We start from the raw sequence: 20,327 nt of genomic DNA, 5'->3' as shown, positions 1-20,327 counted from the left end.
AAAAAAATTAAATGATCACTGAGTTGTTGTAATTTTGCATTATGTGGGAATTAAAAAAAAAAAATCACTATGTTGTTGCATAGGAGATAAATGCCCACTAGTACAAGCAGTGCAGAGCTTTTGGAGTTTGCTTCTTCCTTACAGCCAACTATTATTGACAATGCTGGTGTTTGATAATTTAGAGAGAAGGTGGGGCCTGTAGTCATGTCTTGATAAAAAAAAGGATTTATATCACAGAGCTAAGAGCTTGATCTCACCAACAAATCAGATATGACTGCATCTGAGCTATGATCTTCATACATGACATAAAATAAAAACATTTAGATTTGATAAAATATATGATTTAATATAATCTGTTTCAAATATAGCAACAATGTTTGTATAAGATGAAGGGTTTAAGCTGTTTTTCCAAATACACTCACATAAGCAGCATTTTATCATTTGATAAATTGTCAAGGACACAAATAATGCAATGATGTTCAATTTGAAGATTTTCAATGTAGTACATTAGCTATCACTGTTAATGATATCCTTTTATATCTTTTCAACAAGAAAAAAAAAAGCATTGTTTGTCAGTTTAAAATGACTTGCCAAACGAGAACTGTAATCTCTAGCTAAATGCGGATGCATTACAAAAGTGAAACATAAAAGTAGTAAGCACGTTTATGTGCACATACGTTTTTCCGTAAACACATAGGTAGCTACTACATTTATGTAGAGAGCACATAAACGTAGTAATGTGCTTATTGCGCTGCTAGATTAATAAAAAGATTAAACATTCGTGCTTATTTTATCTTTTTTGTCCAGGAGCGCTGATCATTAATTTGCTTCCCTGTATAGTGCTACATTTCACATACAAATATTTTACCAACATTAAGTGCGAAATGTTCAATGGGAGGAGAAATTAAAGCCACAGGGCACTTGAAGACTGTAATGACAATCTCAACCAGTAGGTGGGGCTCGTCTACTAAACCTGCTGACATCGCCGGAAGTTAGGGTGGAAAACCACCAAATCAAGTCGGGTGAAAACAAACTTTGTGGCAATTTCCAGTTTATTCCCTGTTCCTCTTGGGACTGCAGCTCCAATTCATGCAGTAGAAAACGTTGGTAAGTACAAAGATATTTTTTATGATTCTGTAAATTAGACGTTTTCGGCTAGAAGACCAGAGGAAGAAATATCGTTGAGGACGTTAGTCTGAATACAGTTAGAAATAGGGTTTTTGTACAGTTCTGATGTGTGTTTCTGAAAATCTTTATTTAAAAAAATAAAAATAAAAAAAGCACACAACGTGCATAAAAATCTAAAAATAAATGAAGGCTACTTGTGTCTAAGTTTTACTTTTTTTGAGGCATAATATTTTTTATGGTCAGTAAAATTTAATTCGCCTCTGTCATAATATGGCTAAATCAAACAAACATTTAATACTGGGATGAGATGTTAGTTACACTGTTAATAATCAAATTTGCTTGCGTTAACCTGTCTAAACCCTGACTGCTGACTATTTGTGCATTGCTAAAGTAAATGTTACTTTTACTACAGTATGTGTTCGTTCCCTCACGCATTATTACGAAAGAGTGACGCACAACCTGTTTATCCAGCTTGCGCTGCACATGTATCCGTTGGGCAGAAACTATCATACCGCATAACAAACGCAGCCGTCTCTCATCAAATCTGACGGGAAACATGCTGGATGAGCCTCCTTTCATCCTGTCCCTTTTGCGTGACTCCCGAGTCTTGTTCAGCCAGTTACCCAGCCCGATAGCTCTGCAGCGTACAGGAAGCATTAGGACTGCTGGGGGGTTTTCCCACAAACTGCAGGACCATATTTTTTTTTTCTTATCTTTATTTTGTTTTAATGACATATTGGTTCTGATAATTTTTATTTTGATATCTATCTATCTATCTATCTATCTATCTATCTATCTATCTATCTATCTATCTATCTATCTATCTATCTATCTATCTATCTATCTATCTATCTATCTATCTATCTATCTATCTATCTATCTATCTATCTATCTATCTATCTATATAAGCCTTTATGAAATATATGAAGGTGGAGTTGATGAAGTGCTGCTTCACAAGTTCCGACAAGCACAGCTCATGTAAGAAGTCTTAGGATTACAGGATTAATGTTTAACTCAGCTTCAGTGCTTAACTTTTATAATTTTCTATCTTCAAATCTATCAGGTCTGTTTTCTGTGTTTATATATTATTTATTAATATAGCTGCTGTTTTGGAACACATTTCACAGTTTTGGTTACACCGCTGTACTATATCAAGGTTTTACATAGTTATACTTTCAAAACAGCAAACAATGATACACATGTCATTCTTACAGTTTATAGGCCTTTTAATACAAAGGGCCAGAGTTGCCAGGGGTCTCTTCAGCTGTATGGAGCAAAGATAACACAGAAGGCCCCTCCCTGACCTGTTGCTGTACTACCAGATTATCTGCTTCTGATTGAAAGAATGCTACTAAAGTTAGTGACAGTTTATTCCATAAGTTGATAAATCATCATCATTTTACTTACATTATTATTACAACAAATGGTATTTTAAGTGCTGTAAGAATAAATACTGTTTTTAATAAAAGTTATATCTTGTTTTTTTTATTTTTATAGGCTGTTTAATGCTGCGTTACATCAACGTTTCTTCCTTGGTGTCATCTTACTGCAGGAATCTCATGTTTTAAAGTGAACTGGGTAGCAAAAACACTGACGTGTTTCACCCATTGTAATGTGGATAAAAAGACACAATAGAAACATGATCATACAGTGGGGGCTTGATTTTTATATCCAAATTAAGATCTCACTATCAACACTTTAAAGATCTTGGTGCTGAATTTTTGGCTGTTACGGAATGTCAAGAACCGAACACAGTACCCTGTTAACAAAGTCTCTCTTCATGATGCGGAAACCTGATCTTTCTGCTCCAGAAATCTTTGCCCTTAATGTTTATCACACATTTTATTGCAGAGTTCAGATTTGTTCTATTGCTTTTTATGAAACACAATACAAAAATCAAAAGTTTCACATAAATGTTAATTTGCCTTTATATTACCTGGTTTCAAGTTGCACATGTGGAAAGCTCGGATTGTAATCTTTTGTGCTTTACCCACAGCTTGTGAGGCTTGATTCATCTCTGCTTTGTTAATGACCACAGGGAAAGAGTATTGTCACACTGGTCACTGCTGATTACAGGAATAGTCAAAATTCCTGTCATATTGCAGATGCCCTTTTACAATATTCTACCCCTGCTAGTTTTCTTAATGACTGGTGAGGCCAAAGTGTTCAAACAGGTTTTCATTCAAATGAAAAATCTTAAATTTATCTTGCAGTCATCAATGGTTGGCACCAGCAGCTTCAAATAACTGTTTACTGCTTTGTAAGGGCATTTTAACAGCTGCTCTCTTAATCTGATGAATTTGTCTAACAGAAACCTTCCTCATTATGCCTTTATCTGTACAAACCCATCTTTGCTCTAAATCAGCCACAAATCTCTTCACAGTACGATAACGCTTCACTTTTAGGTGATATAGGTGGAAAAAATTTCTCACTTTAATATATTTACATTTAAATTGTTGATTTGACTTTTTTAAAGGCAAAAAATAACCTATACTAATTCAGTTGGAGGAAACACTGCCGTAACTTCAGACATTTAATGTAATTAATTAGTTATTCAACAGTTTTTAGTTTAAAGATAAAAGTTGTGACAGTTGCATACAAATAGGACATAGTAACCTGCAAACCACTGGATGTGTAGATCTGACTAAACATAGTTGCACTTAGAGTTTGATACTAGCACCAACATGTTCTGAAATGTTTTACCAGTTCTGTAATTGCTACGCTCTTGCAACTTCTCTTAGCAACACTTTTTTTTTAACCAAGAAAACAATTTGCCCTGAATTCTTAAATTAAATCTGTTTTACTATACATGATATTAGTGGAAGTTGGGACCTTCCTTTGACTTGCTTTTTTCCCCATAATGTCCCAAATGTTGCTGGATGTAAGGCCTGCCCTGCAGGCCTGTTCGAGCAGAGAATCTTTTTCAACACACCCATGCTAATGAAAAAGGTGCAGAACATTTTCATTGTAAGAAAATACGTTTGACCTTCACTTTAAAAAATGTTACCTAGTTCAAGCATATGTTTACATTGCTTTTAAACACACAAAAACTAAACTTACTATTTATAATTACACAGAGTGGTGGCTTACAAGGTACTCTGTCTTCTCATTTGCCTTTGTTATTTCTATTGCACAACATTTTTTGTCCTGTTGCACAAACTCTACCTACAGCCAGACTTCCCTCTGACATGGTTTCCTCTGTTCTGACAGGTCTTTAGTGATGCACACAAGCAGGAAACATGCTTCAGATTTCTCTTTTGCAAGACTAGAGTTATATTTAAGCACAAGAATTATTTATCCTGCTCTTCTTTTCAATTTTTATGAAAATGTAAAAATTATGTATCAATTCCTAACACATTGATATATTTTAATTCTTTATTTACATTCATTTTGAATATTATTTCTTAGTGCTAATAAAAATCCAAGCTTCCGTTTTTAATAATATTCAACAAGACCAACAAGACATTATTTTTGGTACAGAAATGTTAACCTCGTAGTGAGTTTTGAGTACTGCTTCAAAGCATATTGTTGGAAAATTGAGCAGAAGGGAAACGTGTATCTTTACAATGCAATATGCATTCAATACTTGCCTCTGGTTATTTTTTTATAAATAGAATAGAAATGTGATTGCCCCAACAGGGCCACTTTGCCATTTTGCTTGTGATACTGGATATTTACCTCAACTTGTACACAAAAGAAGAAATAATCACATAAGACAGTGGTCCCCAACCTTTTGAGGAGAGAGGGGGGGGACATTGTCGTAGCCTGTGGGATGTTCCCTGACTGGGAGCGAGAACGCAGCCTGTTGAATGTGACAGGTAGCCAATCAGAAAGCGCGGTGACGTAAGAACGGAGGGGAATCCCAAACAGTTGACATGGCGCAACTGAGAGTCCAGTGGACATCGGAGGTGATATGTGGAAATGTTTATTACTATATGTAAAGGTCATTTTTATATATGTTTATTATATGTGGTTATGTTTATTCAGTTAAAAATGTTAACTACGAATATTTAATTATTTCTTGCGCGGCCGATACGGACTGGTACCGGTCCGCGGCCGGGGGCTGGGGACTACTGACTTAAGACACATAATCTCCAGCAGACGCACTTTAACCACAGACAATGTGAAAAACAGAATCAACAACAAAAACATGTCATGTAGCTCATGGTTTCCCTGCGTACTGCCTAATTATTTGCCAGGATATCATTCATGCTGCCATCACTCCCTGCAGACCCGCTGCGCTACACTCCCACTGCATCTGTGCAGTTTGGCATGGAGGTGATCATGGCTTCACTCTGTTGAGGTGTTTGGGAAGCCCAGCATTAAATCATCTGAATTGTTGGTTCTGGTGTCTGCCATTATTCTTTTAACAATTCTCCACAGACTTTCTGTGGGATGTAGGTCAGGCCAGTTTCCAAGATAATCAACCTTACTGAGGCTTTAGTATTTCTACTTTGGGCAGTGTAGGCAGACTCTACCTCCTGCTGGAAAATGAAAACATCTTCTTCACAAAGCTTGTCACCAGAGGAAATCATAAAGTTCTCTAAAACTTTCTGCCAGATGACTGTGGACCCTCACCAGAATTTCTGAATGGACATTATTTCATGTTTTTCTTCCACTGAACTTTCCATTAACATCAATACTTAAAATTTCTGAAAAAAAATTTATATATATATATATATATATATATATATATATATATATATATATATATACATATCAGCTGACATTATTCAGATTAATGCAGAACATGTAAAATAAATAGTTAATAAATCTATGAGTTTACTGTTTGAATTAAATTTCTGAAGTTAATTGCCTTTTTGATGATATTATAAATGTTTTGTCTCAAAGTTTTGAGATGCACAGTGCAGAGCTAATGACAACATTTGTTCATTGAAACACAATTATGATTTTATTTTTGTTTCCTTTGTTTCCAGAAATAAAAACAATGTTCTTGTACATCCTCGGGCTGGTGACTGTTTGGTACCTATATCGCTGGTACAAAGAAAGCAAAAGAGTTCCCAACAAGGGGAGCAAATATGTGTACATCACTGGTTGTGACTCTGGGTTTGGGAACAACCTGGCCAAACATCTGGACAAGCTGGGCTTTTGTGTGATTGCTGGCTGTTACACAGAGAAGGGTGAAACTGAGCTGAAGAAGGTCTCCTCCGAAAGGCTCACGGCCATTTCCCTGGACGTCGCCAAGTCTGAAAGTGTGAAAAAGGTGGCGGCTTTCATTAAGACTCTTGTTGGAGAGAAAGGTGAGTGGTTTCCTCCCCCGTTTTATTTTATCAGTTGATTAACCCTCTTGTTATGTTTGTTTCTGAGGTGCAGCAATAATGTTGCTGGGTCAATTTTACCCATGGATCAATTAATCAGGCAATAGTGTCAGAAATCAAAAAAATCCTCCAAAACATTTTTGTATCTGATTATTAACTCCAATACTAACCATTTCAATCAATATTTGTGCAATGATGTTTTTTTTTATTTCTCCCTAATAAAGGATCAATGACGACAACTTACTCATTTACTCTTTTGGACAACAGTATCTATGTAATATGTAGAACATAGATACTGTGTTCAGATACATAGAATCTATGTATCTATGAATGTGTAAAATTTTCAATTTATATGTACATTTTCAATTTATATGCACTATTATATGTTTGTAATAGTGTACCTATTAAGACAAATAGAAAAGGTTTCATGCAGAAAAAATACTTCCAAGTATTTAAAAAAACATTTTAAACTTTAAAACGGATCAATTTGACCCGCAACATAACAGGAGGGTTAAGTTAGGAAGAAATAGTTAGCAGAGATAGTCTGGTTATTTTGATGTAACTCGCTGATGTGGGTTTTATCAGTCCCATCCCAGGGTTCATCTTGCACTTATGTTGTTTCAGGTCTGTGGGCTGTTGTAAACAATGCTGGAGTTGCCACGCCGTCCGGTCCCGTAGACTGGCTCACCATTGACGATTACAAATCCATGCTAGCCGTCAACCTCAATGGAGTGATCGACGTCACTCTGAGCGTGCTCCCTCTCATCAAGAAGGCCAGGGGCAGAGTAGTAAATGTAGCCAGTGTGTTCGGGCGAATCAGTCCATTTGGGGGGCCTTACTGTGTGTCCAAGTATGGAGTGGAGTCCTTTAATGACAGCCTGCGGTAAGAAGGACCAGAGTTTTGTTTTGTTTTTTTCTTGTTCTTGATTGAGATTGTCTCCTTTTTTAATGTGTATTTCTGTGTTTTAGTTTAAACATGGCGCCGTTTGGAGTCAAAGTTTTGTGCATTGAGCCAGGCTTCTTCAAAACAAGCGTGACTGACACTGTGATGCTGAAAAACCAATTTAAGGGCCTTTGGGACAGATTACCTCAGGATATGAAGGATGACTACGGGCAAACTTTCTTGGAGACAAGTGAGTTTTAGTATTGCCTCTTATCTTTACCCTTTTTTTCTTATTTTTTCATTATAGAAACAACCAGGCCCAAATGCCCACACTCCCAATGGCATGTGATTAAAATGTCCTTTGTATCCATAGATATAGATATAGATTTAGTTTTAAACAATGTTGCACAGGATATCTTCAAAAAAAGGCTTCATAAGCGTTTGCAAATATTTATTTTAAATCACGTCTTTAGCAGATAGATAAGATTAATGGTAGAGCATATGTAAGGTGTTTTTTTTTCATGAACTAACAGAAGGCTGAACGTGAAACTAGCTTGGACTTCTTGACCTCTTACAGTTTGTGCAATAAGCAAAAATACATTTATCTTCCCTGCTTATAGGCATTTAACTTTAGATTAGATGAAGGTTCAGAGACAGAAAGTAAGTAGATAAATGCACATCTTCAGTACATATTTCACTGAACAGAAACCAGTTTTGTTTAGATTCCCAAATGCTTGTGAAAAAGGAATCTTTGAAACTTCACTACACTGCCTTGACCAAGTAGAGCAGGGTCTTGCATTTTAAACCTTTTTTTTATGCATCAGCCATTTCATGCATCAGCCAAAGTGCTTTGCATTCAGTCAGTCATTCACACAGTTTTATGATTATTTTTTTTTTTCCTAAGTTACAAGTTAAATCATGTCCAGATCACCCACTGCAGAACATTGACTCTCTTTCAGGTCTCGAACAGCTGGATGAAAGATTCAATCAGCTTCGAGACAGCGACCTGATGAAGGTAGTCCACTGTATGGAGCACGCCATCGCCTCCATCTACCCTCGCTACCGCTACTCCCCAGGATGGGATGCTAAGTTCCTCTGGTTACCCATATCATACATGCCAACTTGGATTTCAGATCGATTTTTCCTTCGATACAGTCCCAAACCCAAAGTATCTATGATTTGAGAAGCATCCTGTGCGTGTTATTTTCACAACAGTAAATGTTAGCTTTACACGTCTGCCAAACTTTGTCAACATCCTTTACGTCTCAAGTTCTGTAATAATCTGTACGTAACTAACCCCTTACTTGAAAATGAAGTTTTCTATATGACATATGTATTTTGAATAACAGTTTCTGTGTTAGTTACAAAGAGTAAACAGAAACAATAATGTGCTGTGTAACCTTTGCTCTTGGACAAAGCCAGTTGTTTTGAAGGTAAAGGGAACATGTTTATCAAAACTGAAAGTTATGTAATCTTGTTTGGTCTCTTTCACAAGTCCATGCTGGTCAACCATTTACTCCTTCTCTTATATTCGCTATGGACCTTGACTCTACAGATAAAGCGTAAAACTTCACCGGCAAGTTTAAGCTTTTCTCGGTTAATTTGTACAGTTGAAGGTGAGAAGCGGCTACTTGTGGAGAGCTGTAATCATGGTATGTTTACATTATTCTTATTTTTATATGTGTTGGTGCTAGTGCTGGAAATGATCAATTGTGATGATCATCAAAAACTCGTTCAGAGGTAAATGTAGGAATTTTTACTTTTAAAGAAATATATTTTTACTGAAATTTACTGCCCACTGGTGGAAGATGAAAGCAATTGCATCGAGGATTCTTGGTTTTGGCTTTACAAGAGAATGATGGTGTGGTGGTGCACAAACAAGAATATTTTTTACGTTATTCCCTTTGTTTCTTTTACACTTGGACCAGGCTGACTGTTTTCTACATGCTGATAAAGCACAGATTAATAAGTATTACACCTCTGTGTAAAACCAAATTATACTCGATCTGTAGCTCGAGTATAATTTGTGACACCTCCAATCAGTTTATTCTGAATAATTGTATTTTACAGTTTGACTTTTCATGCATAGAAGTTGAAAAAAATTCAATGAAAGCACATTTAGCTTCTTCAGTTTCTTTTTGGCTTTGTCGTAATAAAGAAAAAGATGATTTTCTATGTATTGCATAAAAAGGAATATAGACTAATTCTGTGTTTCTAAATGTCAAAATATGACTGCTTTGCTATGATGTAATAATAAAAATCTATAAAATTCCACTTTTTTGTCACCAGGTGTCCACTAATTATTAAATACATGCTTATCATGTCTCATATAGACCCAGTTCAGTATTTTGATAAACTCTTCTTAGTGGGTCTGGGTCTTTTCCCCTTCGCAAAGAAACTTTCCAAAGACATCTGATCTGTTTCTTACTCATTTTGCTGCTTGTGGGCTCAATGTTGGCGCGCAAGGTGTAACCGGTTAAAGGATTTTCAAAATAAAAGATCCTCCAGACTCAAATAATACATAAAACAGAAATATTTAGTTATTTCTTGCGCGGCCCGGTACCAATTGGCCCACGGATCGGTTCTTGTTTCCGGGCCCCCGGGGTTTGGGGACCACTGGTATAAGGGACAAATCTAAAATATGCAGGATTCTGGTCCTCAAGGAATGGAGCTTGAGAAAACTGTTTAAAAGCTGAAGGTAAAATGGCACCATGTGCCTGGAAAACACATAATACTGCCCCTTTAATGAAAAATATTGCATGTTTAGCTTATTCTTGAGCTACAAAAATATTGCATTCCTTAAATTGGATTATGATTTTTTTTATTATTATAATTTAGTAAGTATTTTTGACATGATTTTGACCAACATGACAAAATTGTCACGCTGTAAGATAAAACTGAATTGATTCAATGACTGAGTCATTTAAAGTTTCATCCTCTTAGGTGCAAGTTGATGAAGCAGTGAGCGGTTTTGTTGAGGTAGGTTTATTTTTATTTTATCCTCACACTACATCTTCTCTTTGCTCCTTCTCTGATATATGTATATTAACTGGCATCTCAATATTTTTTTGCCTTTCAGGTTCTTCTGTCAAATTTGGTTTTAACCTGTGTGTTACTTCTGGCCTGGTACGCTGCTGTCCACTGGTACATCAGAGATTCCTACAGGATTGGTGGTTTCAGTCAGAAGCATGTGTTCATCACCGGCTGTGACAGTGGCTTTGGGAACCTCCTGGCCAGACAGCTGGACCAGAAAGGCTTCAGGGTCACAGCTGGATGCCTCACGGAGAAAGGTGCTGCAGATTTAGCAGCAGCGACAAGCCCCAGACTGAAGACCCTCCTTGTGGATGTTACAGACAGCGCGAGCATCCGGAGTGCCGTGGAGTTTGTGAAGAGAGAGGTGGGAGAGCGAGGTGAGCGGGGATGGATCACTGTAGGGGTTTCAGTTGTAGTAAACTACTAGTGAAAGTGACAGAGAACTTTGTGTATGCACATTGATCACCAAAAATAGAGTAAATGCTATGCTAAGTGTGAAAAGAGGTGGTAGCAGTATCATGCTGTGGGAATGCTTTTTCTCAGCATGAGCATGGAAGTAGGTGATGGTAAAATACATGAAAAGCTAAATACAGCGTAATACTGGAAGAAAAGTAGCTAAAGGTTGAAACAGTGTCAAACTGTAAGGAATCGAAGAAAATTTTAAGGCCATCTTTTGCAGGAGAGCTTTGTTTTCTGGGTTCTTAGTGCTATTAGCTGATTGTCCTCTGTTTTCCCCCGCAGGCCTCTGGGGGCTGGTGAATAACGCTGGCAGGTCGGTTCCCATCGGACCACCAGAATGGATGCATCTGGAGGACTTTACAAAGGTGTTGGATGTAAATCTGATCGGGGTTATTGATGTAACCCTGCAGTTTCTGCCTCTCCTGAAGAAAGCCAAGGGCAGAGTGGTGAACGTGGCCAGCATTTTGGGGAGGCTGTCTCTCACCGGTGGAGGATACTGTCTGTCCAAATGGGGTGTGGAAGCTTTCTCTGACAGTCTCAGGTAGAGAAATGAAAACATTTCCTGCATTTGAGGTTTTTAAATTAGAGGTGAGAGATGTGCCTCACTAACTTGAATAGTATTGCCAGATTTTTCCACAGATTGAAAGACGCAGTTATTGTTTTAAAAATGATTCCACTAAGGTTAGAAGAGAGTAAATGTCTGCTGTAAACAAAATACTTGAAGAAAAGGAAACGTGTGTCACAAACTGTCTCTAAGGGTGGAAAAAGTAAAACTGACATGTAGAAAAGGAGTCTTGTTTAATGTGTTTCAACCAAGAGGTGATGATCATTTCTCATGCTTCTAAAAACATGAAGTAGTTAGATGAGCAGATAATACTGGCATTGACAGCTCCCCCAGTTCCATCCCCTTGATGCTTCTGGCTGATATTTTGGGTATTTTATGAGGGAAAAAATCTATTGTGAGTATAAGTATTTTAGTCAACTAATTATATACTCATACCATTGAGGATGTCATTGATCTTGTGGTGGTTTGAGATGAATTTGAGACAATAGTCCACATGGGACTAAAGATGTTGTCTTTTTCTTCTCAGGAGGGACATGCAGCACTTCGGTATAAAAGTGAGCATCATTGAGCCAGGTTTCTTCAAGACCGGTGTGACCAGTGTAGATCTCATCAATGCTGACTTGAAAAGGCTGTGGGCATACCTTCCTCAAGACGTTAAGGACTCATATGGTGCCACATACTTAGATGACTGTGGGTAGAAAAGCAGCTTGTTTAAATTCTCAAAGAAGTAAATAACTTTTAATTAACCAAATCTTTTTTTTTTTTTTTTACAGATATGAGAATGCAGGGCTTCTCTATGAACATCCTGTGCTCCCCAGATATCTCCAAGGTTACCTGGTGCATGGAACATGCTCTCACTGCCCAGCATCCACGGACACGTTATGGAGCTGGCTGGGATGCTAAGTTTTTCTGGATCCCTCTGTCCTATCTACCTTCATTTGTCTCTGACTTTATTGTACATATGCTCCTCCCCTCACCTAAAGACAAAACAAGCAGTTGAATAAAAGATGGTTATACACAGTGTAAAAACATGCCCTCACTGTTTATTGGCATTCCTTGGAAGGATGAAAATATCCTGGAAATGATTATTTTTTTTAATTATGAGCAATGCACTGCAATTTTGTGGATTTTGGAGGATTTTCCCACCTGAGTTATAGTCTTGGATTTAAACCTTTTTCATTATTTCTTTGTAGATAAAGGCAAGTTTAGCAGAGCTATTTTCTCACAGCCATTTGACTACAAGCTGCATCTGAATCTGCTCTTCTTCTCAATTTTAAGCAATGACAAAGAAATGACTGTCCATGTCATTTTATGCTTCCCAACGAAGAAATCCTTAATATAGTAGTATCTCAAAAACCCGGGCTCCTTAACATCTAATCAAGATCGTTGAGACGAATACTGCCCTCTCCTGGACAGTTGTAGGAACAACAACATTGAAAAAAAATTACCAGATGCATAACTTTAATAAACTCAAACGCAAGTCTTGACTGCATAACTTGGGATTTTGTAAAAAAAAAATTTCGCCTGGTTCAGTGCAATAAAACCACACTACTGATATTCTTATGACCTGAGACAATGGACTGGTGTCTACATTTGACCTGCAGGGTTTTAGATCTGTGGATAGTAACAATATTGAGCCAATTTCATTCAAATTCTAAATCAAATTTCCTCTGGACAGATATTTGTTTTTCAATTGAATTGTGTAAATGTCATGTTACGATTAGTTATTATCAATATGGAGCTGTTACCTTAAACTTAATGCAAATATTTAAAGAAGAAAGCTCATAGTTTTGCAAGAAAGCTGCAAATAAAACACATTTTGTACCATTTTAATCCTCAGAGTGTATTCCTGTAGTTTTGACTGCAGTGAAGCATCATTTTTGATAAATATCGCCATCTGCAGGTCATATTTAAAATATCGTCAAAATTTGTCACTGTACTGTCCAGATAAACCCTTCTGCCTGCTTCCAAAATAAAAGTAAAAAAAAAAAAATGGTTAAGTTTTTATTGCTTTAATTTCCAAAAACCTTCTCGTCTCAAAAACCAAAAGCATACACAAAAAAACAAAAAAAGAAACTTCCAAGCAGAATCATAATTTTTCCATTTCATAACACTTAGTTGCATATCTGCACTCATTCAGGACCATAAAAAGACCTGTATGTAGGAGTCAGGATGACGAATGGTTTTGATCTGAAAGTTTTTAATTTGTTTCTCTTTCACACGCATACGCACACGCCTACACGCACACCCCCACACAATCCTTAAAGCCTTCAGTTCCACATTCCCTCAAAATGTAGCAATTATGAACAGATATCGTTATGTCCCATCCAGTTGAATAATTTCAGGGTTTAAAAAATACTCAGTTTCCATAGAATGAAGATCAGCAAGTAGAAGAATTACTTTATTTAAGACAGCATTTGTGATGATGGCAGCTACCACTGGTAGTAAAATAATTTTATGCTTTCATCTGTTTCTTCAGCAACAATGTTTTGCTGGGCCAGCTGGGAGCAGAGCTTACACAGTTAAAGGGTGGTCTGTTTCTTATGAGCAGACAGGGGGACCATCCTACTCCTTAAAAAGTCCCTGACTTTGCTATAAACCAATTTGGCACCGACAATGCAGCTCAAAACTTTCAAGCTCAAAACAAAACTGACACAACGCTTAAAGAAGTTTTACCGCCTAAGAAAGAGTCTACATCATGTGTTCCTGCTGCAAAAATGACAAAATGTAAAACCAGAGTCTGGAAAGTGATTCAGACTGTTAGAAAAGCTGTATAAAACGACATCCATAAAAAGAGGTTTTAGAGTTGGAGAATAAAAACGCAGTCTCTGATGCAGTCTAAACCAGCGGACGTGTCACCATTTAAAGCATTCAAAAATAAAGAGCACAAAGTGTGCATGTACACATGTATAAATGTCCCAGATGTGTAGAGAAGGAAAGCAATGTGTCGCTGAGGGGCAGGGCAGGACGAGACGGGCAGATGCCACCCATATGTGATACGGGGAAAAACAACTCCGATTGAATCAGTGAGGGTGGGGATATTTGCTGTTCAGGAGGCGGGCCTGGCTGGAGGAGACTGTAGCGCTGCGAATGACCTCCATCCACCTGCCAGTGAATTAGGACTTATTAGAGAAATGAATCAAACACTATAGATGAATTTATAAAAAAAAATAACAAAGAGTACAGGTTACCTCTCAAAAGTGTATTCACTTTCCGATCTGAAGTAGTACACATGAGACTTAAAATGTAGCTTGAAGACGTAGTCCTTGTGAATGTTTTCATTTTCAGTGGGAACAGTGACTGAGTATCCCAGCAGAGGGAGGCTGGCCAAAGGATAATCATCCTGTGGGAAGATTTGGTAGAAAGAATTTAAAAATGTACTTTTCAGGTTGATTAAAAACCAACCTAAAACAAAACAAACAAACAAAAAAAACCCTTTGTTTTAAAAATATAAATACGTTTGCAATAAACCCATTGCAAATACTTCTACAGTGGCCAGATTATATGGAGGCTGAAAAACGTAGAGACTGTAAGGTGGATAAAAAAGGGAATACATTTTGGAAATACCAATACCTTTTTCAGACCTGGAAATTAAATTAAATTTCACGTTCTCTGTAGTTTTCTGGTCTGCAAAGTGACCCTGACTAAACTCAGGTAAAATGTTGTTCCCAAACACTTTTTGTGGTAGGAAGAAGAATGAAAAGCCTGCACAGGAGCATGTGTTCACAGCTAACATGGCACTTCTATCTGATATTCTACACCAAGATGTGATGCTGGAGGAGGGGAAAACAGCACGAGAGAGAGGTAGAAGGGTTCACAGTGCAAACAGTATGATCTGTGTTTGTTAGTCACCTGGTGAGATTTGTAGAAAAACAGACTGAAGTTGGTGAAGACCACCCAGAGCTTCTGCCACCCGTTGCTATTCTTGAATTTTCTCAGCAGGTTTCCCGATAGCTGATTCTGGTCAAAACAGGACAGGAACACATTTAATTAGGAAGTGACATAAGCTAATTTGAAACATGTCTACAAACAATAAACCTACTGTTGGTTAAATAGTGCTGCTTCCTGATATTCTATTTAATCCTTTCTCAATCATTTCTGCCAAAACCAAATAAAAATCAAAACAGTCCTAACACATAAGGTAGCTTCTTACTTTTTGTTTTTGCCAGAGCAGATTTTTACAGTGTATTTGGTCTTAATTTAAATAACTGAACTATTTTAATAATAAGGCTGTAACACAACAAAATGTAGAAAAAAATGGAAGCTCTGGTTACTTTAAAGATACACTGTAAATCACCTAGATAAAAATGTCATGGTTCTGTAAATCACTCTTTTCAGATTTTACCTTATTTACTACATAGGTAACCTACTTGTTTAGTTAAACTCCTACTTTTCTCGAAAGGAATAAAAACATTTTACATTGTTTGTTTTAAAAAAATAATAATTGAGGCACAGAAATAGCAGTCTTTTTGTGAAATACTTCATATTTAAAAGAGCCCAAGAACTGCATGTCCTGTAATAAACTGGAACTCTAATATATTTTATTAGACATAACATGGCTGGTAGAAAACAAGAACTGAAGTTGAAAAAAAAAAAAAAAAGACGTTTTCTCCACTAGTCTATTGAGTGAGTGTTTTCTTTAAACTGGGGCAGGATATGTTGCATCTTGAGATATTTTAGCTAACTTCAATTTTTTTAATCAGTTAATTCATTAGTCAAACAAGCTATTTATTTTTCATATTGTAGACAGCTGTTTTCCTTAATAAATAAAATAATCATTAGAAATGAATCTGAAATTATTTGAATCTTTTAAGTGTAAGGTAAAAACCTTTTCCTGGCAATGGTTATCTAATGTATTCCTCTGAATTCAGGCGAACACTTCCCATATTAGTCCTGAAATTTAATATTTTTCACTTTTAAATCTATTACACCCCATGTCACACTTCAAAGCCTGATCTGTTATTTTAGGGTTGGAAAAAAAAAGATTGACTCAACTGTGTGATGATTCTGAAAAAAAAGCAAATGTGTAAAACTTGAAAAACATTTTGCCGGCACCTCAAGCACACAAACAGGTGCCTTTCCTGTCTGCCTGGCTCTTTTACCTCTAGACTCCTGCAGGATTCACTAAAGGAGAGGCTCTGAACTCGGTACCAGCAGATAACAGACAGAGGCACTGGTCCCTGGCCATTCGGGGCCTTTTTGTCCCTGACTGGACTAGGCTCCTCTATCACGGAGGAATGCACAGATGTGAGAGAGAGAAACAGACAGAAAGGGCGGGAGGAACAGAAACACAGAAACTGAGTAGGTTACACACAAGCATGCAGTGGCAGGGGTTAACACCAAGGCAGACAGTGTATCCAGGCAAAGCTGTGAAGAGGACATTGTTACGACAACAGAGGGACAGCAGAACTGGTGCAGGACGCTACCTCACAAATCAAGATCCTTTCTGTTAATGTAGGACAAGAACATTCAACAAACCAACACAATGTTTTTAGTTAGAGATAGTCAGAGATATTATGTTCAAGAAGGAGCAAGGAAGCAAGTAGAGCAGCAGCTCCGAGTTTCGATCCGGACATCACACTGAGCGCTCTCGGCCACATGACGGAAAAGTTGAAACAGCAACCTTGCTGACTGTACATGAAGATCAACATTAAAGTCATTTAAAAATAGCTTAGTGTGTGCTTCTAAATGCAAATTTTTCACCAGAGAAAATATTTCAGATAACTGGGTTGTAAACAAAAAAAAGTGGAAAACTTGGCATCTGCAGTTGTTTGGGTACACAAATAGCAAATGTTTAGAATCCATAAAGTGAAAATGATTGTTTTCCTTAAAATATATATTTTTAAATGGTTCTTGTATGGGAGTATGTATGCCTCTGACTTTTGTCACTTATGTGATGCACCAACACAAAGAGGATAAAAGTGAAGGGAAGGAAAAGGCAAAATTGTTGGTATTTTTTTTATTTTTATATTTTTACAAAAAAAAAATCTGGAAAGTGTGGGGTGCATTTAAATTCAAAACCCACCACTCTGATACTCCTAAATAAAACCGAGTGCTATCCTTTATCCAAAAATAGAAATACTGTGGCATACCTGAAAAGGTACTAAGGCATGTCTGTCCACTTGAACTTTTTGACCTCCATCCAAAAGGTTTTGTGTGATCAAAAACTAATCCAGCAGATCACATTGAGCACAGCACTCCCATGGCAAAACATGGTGGAGGCAAAAGAATGCTGTGGGGGGTGATTTCTTAATCTGGGAGAGGAAATCTAAATACTGGGAAATAACGAAAGAAAACCTGCTAAAGCCTGCAGGCCTGCAAAAAATTCAAACTGATGTAGATGTTCACCTTTCAGCAGTGGTGAAAGGTGAACAACCAGAGCTGCAATGGAGAAGTTCAGACCTAGAACCCAAATCCATTTGGGAATCTTTGGTAAGACTTGAAAGACACTTTTACAGAAGCTCTTTATCCAATCTGACTGATAAAAGTATGTCAGTGAAATTGGATAGAGTGTTTCTGTAAAAGTAAATTGAAAGTAAATCGAAAAAAAGACACCAGTATCTTAAAATTGAAAACAAAGATCCATTTCCTTTCCATCTCAAAACTATGCTGCACTTTGTGTTGGTGTATAAATTAAAATCACAAAACAAGGCAGTTGGGTTTTTGATTGTAACCAAATATGAAAATGTTTGCTCTGTAAGGTACAGTGTGTCATATTTTAGAAAAAAAATAAATACATTTGTTTGTGTGTTTTTAAAGTTTATTTGTAGCTGCTGACATTCTACGTTGAATTTCCCACCTTTTTTTCTACAAAAGAATTTTTTGTTTTCAAAAAATTACTGAAGTGAAACTTCCTGTTCTTGATAGCTAATTGTTTAATCCAAGGAAGTAGGTTAATTCCAGGGGAGCACAGAAGGACACTGTTCCAAGTGAGAGACCAAAGTCAATCCAGATACAGCACAGACTGGGAAACAGAGGAAGAAAACAGCAGGACAGCAGGAAGAGGAGGAGGAGAAAGGGCAAGTCTGAGGTTTGGCCGATACCTCCACAGCTACGCTAAAGTCCACCATGGACACACTGGTGTTCCTGTGCCAGCACACGTGCACCATGGTGTTGCCACGGTGAGGTGTGGGCTTCTCCAGCGACGTATGCAAAGCTGTTGTGTCATCCTCGGACTCTGCCTCCGCCGTGGAGTCCTCCGGGCATTCTGGGAAAGTCGGGAGGTGGTTAGAGCTAGACAAGGAGCGGGAGGGTTGGTGAGGGGAGAGAGGAGCTTAAACACAGACAGCGTCAGATCATCCTGAAATCAACATGGATCCGGGGTCTCCGCTGTGTTCACTTACTGTTTCTTTCTCACAGTAAACATTCACAAATATTGATGTCCGAGCACAAATTTTGTAATAGTTCAATACTTTTTCTTTGTTTATCCTCTAACTTACTGTTATCAGTCAGCGTGCAGGTCAGCGCATCCGATGTGGGACCATTGCTGGTTTTTGCCACCTCTATCGCCATCTTGATGTCCTGCATCCACTTCTCCATCTCTGTCAGCGAACTAGGTAACAAATGGAGGGAAAGCAGGAACATGTCACTCTGCCTCGAAGTTATAAACAGTTCTGCTACCAACAACAGCACAGGGACGATGTGTGTTCTTCATTCAGCCTTTCTGGAAAATATTCACTTTAAACTACCCCATTGTGTCATCAGCACAGGATGGAAACTGGACAGATCCAATTAATTAATTGAAGTAAAAATGATTTTAAATAAATTGATATGTACCTTTCAGACTACCTTTCACCAGTCAGCAGATTAGACAAGATAGCTGCTGAAGGAGGGGTTGAGAAGCTCAAACTACTGTAAGATGGCAAAGAAATTAACTGTTAAAATAAATAACTTGAAAGAGAAGTGGACACACAGTCAAACTGGTTCAAAACTACTGCATAGTAGGGATGTATAAATGCAGCTGGATTTACACTTGGATTTATCTTCTGATCAAAAAGACTACATGGACACTGAAACTAAATGTTTGATCTGCGTGAAATATGTGTAATCACAGCACAGATTTATAACAGAAATATAAATCTGGCTTCGGAGAAGCTGAAGAAACACACAAAACAAATACATGGAAAGTTATGTTAAAGTTTATTTTAAGAACACATTTCAGCAACAAGGCAGTTCAAAGTGCTTCACATAATAAAAGCATAACGCAATAATCAATTATGAAACAATTTGTAAACCCTTAGTAAATGCAGGATTTATGAAGGAAGCAAATACAAATATCCTTCTCCCTGGTAGCACCTCACTGCTCATTCCTTTGGGATCGTAATTTGTTACAAATCCAGAAAGGATAAATAATCCTTCCAGGAAGTTCTAGGGATGTTCAGGACTACATTCCCAGTGGAACATGTCCAAGAGAAGGCATTGGGGAGGCATCCTGATTACATGCCAGTGCTCCCTTATCTGCACTCCTTTTGGTACAAAGTGGCTGTGTCTGTACTCCAAACTCCAGTTCACTGAGCTCCTCACCCTTGATGGGTGAGCTAAGCACCTCTATGGAAGAAGCTCACTTTTAGCTGCTTGCATCCAGGATCTTTGCTTTTTGGTCTTTTTCTCATGAATATGTGAAAGATCTGCTTTTTTGAATCAGCTCAACACACCACACCAATTTTCCACATTCCCCTGTCACTATTGTTTTACTATTCCTATTACTTGCAAAACTAGTAAATTAAACAACGGGGTAGCTATTTTCTTATTTACCTTGCTGCTACCACCACCGACTGTCCCTGTCCAACCAGGGTGAAGGCGTGAGGCACACCCCACTCTTCCTCGCTCTCTCTGATCTGGAAGAACACAAAGAAGCAGAACAAGACATTAAAGAGCTCCAAAAATCTGGGACAGCAGGCAACAAAAATAGACAGAGTGGGAGAGGAGGAAGGAGAGAGGATAAAAAGAAAATGTACGTTCTGGTTGTCCTGACAGTGTG

At 37.6% G+C, this 20,327-nt stretch overlaps 3 protein-coding genes across 4 annotated transcripts in view; 2 read left to right on the top strand and 1 right to left on the bottom strand.

Annotated features, from left to right (window-relative positions):
* The first annotated feature begins 999 nt into the window (after positions 1-999).
* Positions 1,000-9,564, top strand: LOC102233970 (retinol dehydrogenase 7-like). The gene is made up of 5 exons (XM_023337189.1): positions 1,000-1,107; positions 6,066-6,389; positions 7,032-7,290; positions 7,377-7,540; positions 8,250-9,564. The coding sequence occupies exons 2-5, from the start codon at positions 6,077-6,079 to the stop codon at positions 8,471-8,473; spliced, it is 960 nt and encodes a 319-aa protein (XP_023192957.1). The 5' UTR covers positions 1,000-1,107; positions 6,066-6,076; the 3' UTR covers positions 8,474-9,564.
* Positions 8,851-12,376, top strand: LOC102233456 (retinol dehydrogenase 7-like). The gene is made up of 6 exons (XM_005815534.2): positions 8,851-8,942; positions 10,234-10,269; positions 10,370-10,700; positions 11,065-11,323; positions 11,874-12,037; positions 12,121-12,376. The coding sequence occupies exons 1-6, from the start codon at positions 8,940-8,942 to the stop codon at positions 12,345-12,347; spliced, it is 1,020 nt and encodes a 339-aa protein (XP_005815591.1). The 5' UTR covers positions 8,851-8,939; the 3' UTR covers positions 12,348-12,376.
* A 1,345-nt stretch (positions 12,377-13,721) lies between these two features.
* LOC102233715 (FERM, ARHGEF and pleckstrin domain-containing protein 1-like) overlaps positions 13,722-20,327 on the bottom strand; it is a 61,037-nt gene continuing 54,431 nt past the window's right edge. The window contains exons 22-27 of one of the 2 annotated variants that reach the window (XM_023337186.1): positions 20,102-20,184; positions 18,787-18,899; positions 18,391-18,554; positions 15,200-15,307; positions 14,539-14,690; positions 13,722-14,452 (exon numbers count right to left, since the gene is read on the bottom strand). In XM_023337186.1, the coding sequence (XP_023192954.1) occupies positions 14,371-14,452; positions 14,539-14,690; positions 15,200-15,307; positions 18,391-18,554; positions 18,787-18,899; positions 20,102-20,184 (702 nt within the window). In that variant the 3' untranslated portion in view covers positions 13,722-14,370. Of the gene's footprint in view, positions 14,453-14,538; positions 14,691-15,199; positions 15,308-16,449; positions 16,572-18,390; positions 18,555-18,786; positions 18,900-20,101; positions 20,185-20,327 lie in introns of both variants that reach the window. The other variant, XM_023337187.1, reaches the window with a different exon arrangement.

This window comes from Xiphophorus maculatus, chromosome 7 (assembly GCF_002775205.1).
Source record: "Xiphophorus maculatus strain JP 163 A chromosome 7, X_maculatus-5.0-male, whole genome shotgun sequence".
In the NCBI taxonomy this organism is placed as follows: Eukaryota; Metazoa; Chordata; class Actinopteri; order Cyprinodontiformes; family Poeciliidae; genus Xiphophorus; species Xiphophorus maculatus.
This window is presented reverse-complemented; position numbering and strand designations above follow the sequence as displayed.

Bases quoted from the DNA above. Each gene is read 5' to 3' on its own strand.
- LOC102233970 (XM_023337189.1), top strand. From the start codon at position 6,077: ATGTTCTTGTACATCCTCGGGCTGGTGACTGTTTGGTACCTATATCGC. The intron at 6,390-7,031 runs GTGAGTGGTTTC...ATGTTGTTTCAG, and splicing joins GACTCTTGTTGGAGAGAAAG to GTCTGTGGGCTGTTGTAAAC. The intron at 7,291-7,376 runs GTAAGAAGGACC...TCTGTGTTTTAG, and splicing joins TCCTTTAATGACAGCCTGCG to TTTAAACATGGCGCCGTTTG.
- LOC102233456 (XM_005815534.2), top strand. The intron at 10,270-10,369 runs GTAGGTTTATTT...TTTGCCTTTCAG, and splicing joins CAGTGAGCGGTTTTGTTGAG to GTTCTTCTGTCAAATTTGGT. The intron at 10,701-11,064 runs GTGAGCGGGGAT...TTTCCCCCGCAG, and splicing joins GAGAGAGGTGGGAGAGCGAG to GCCTCTGGGGGCTGGTGAAT.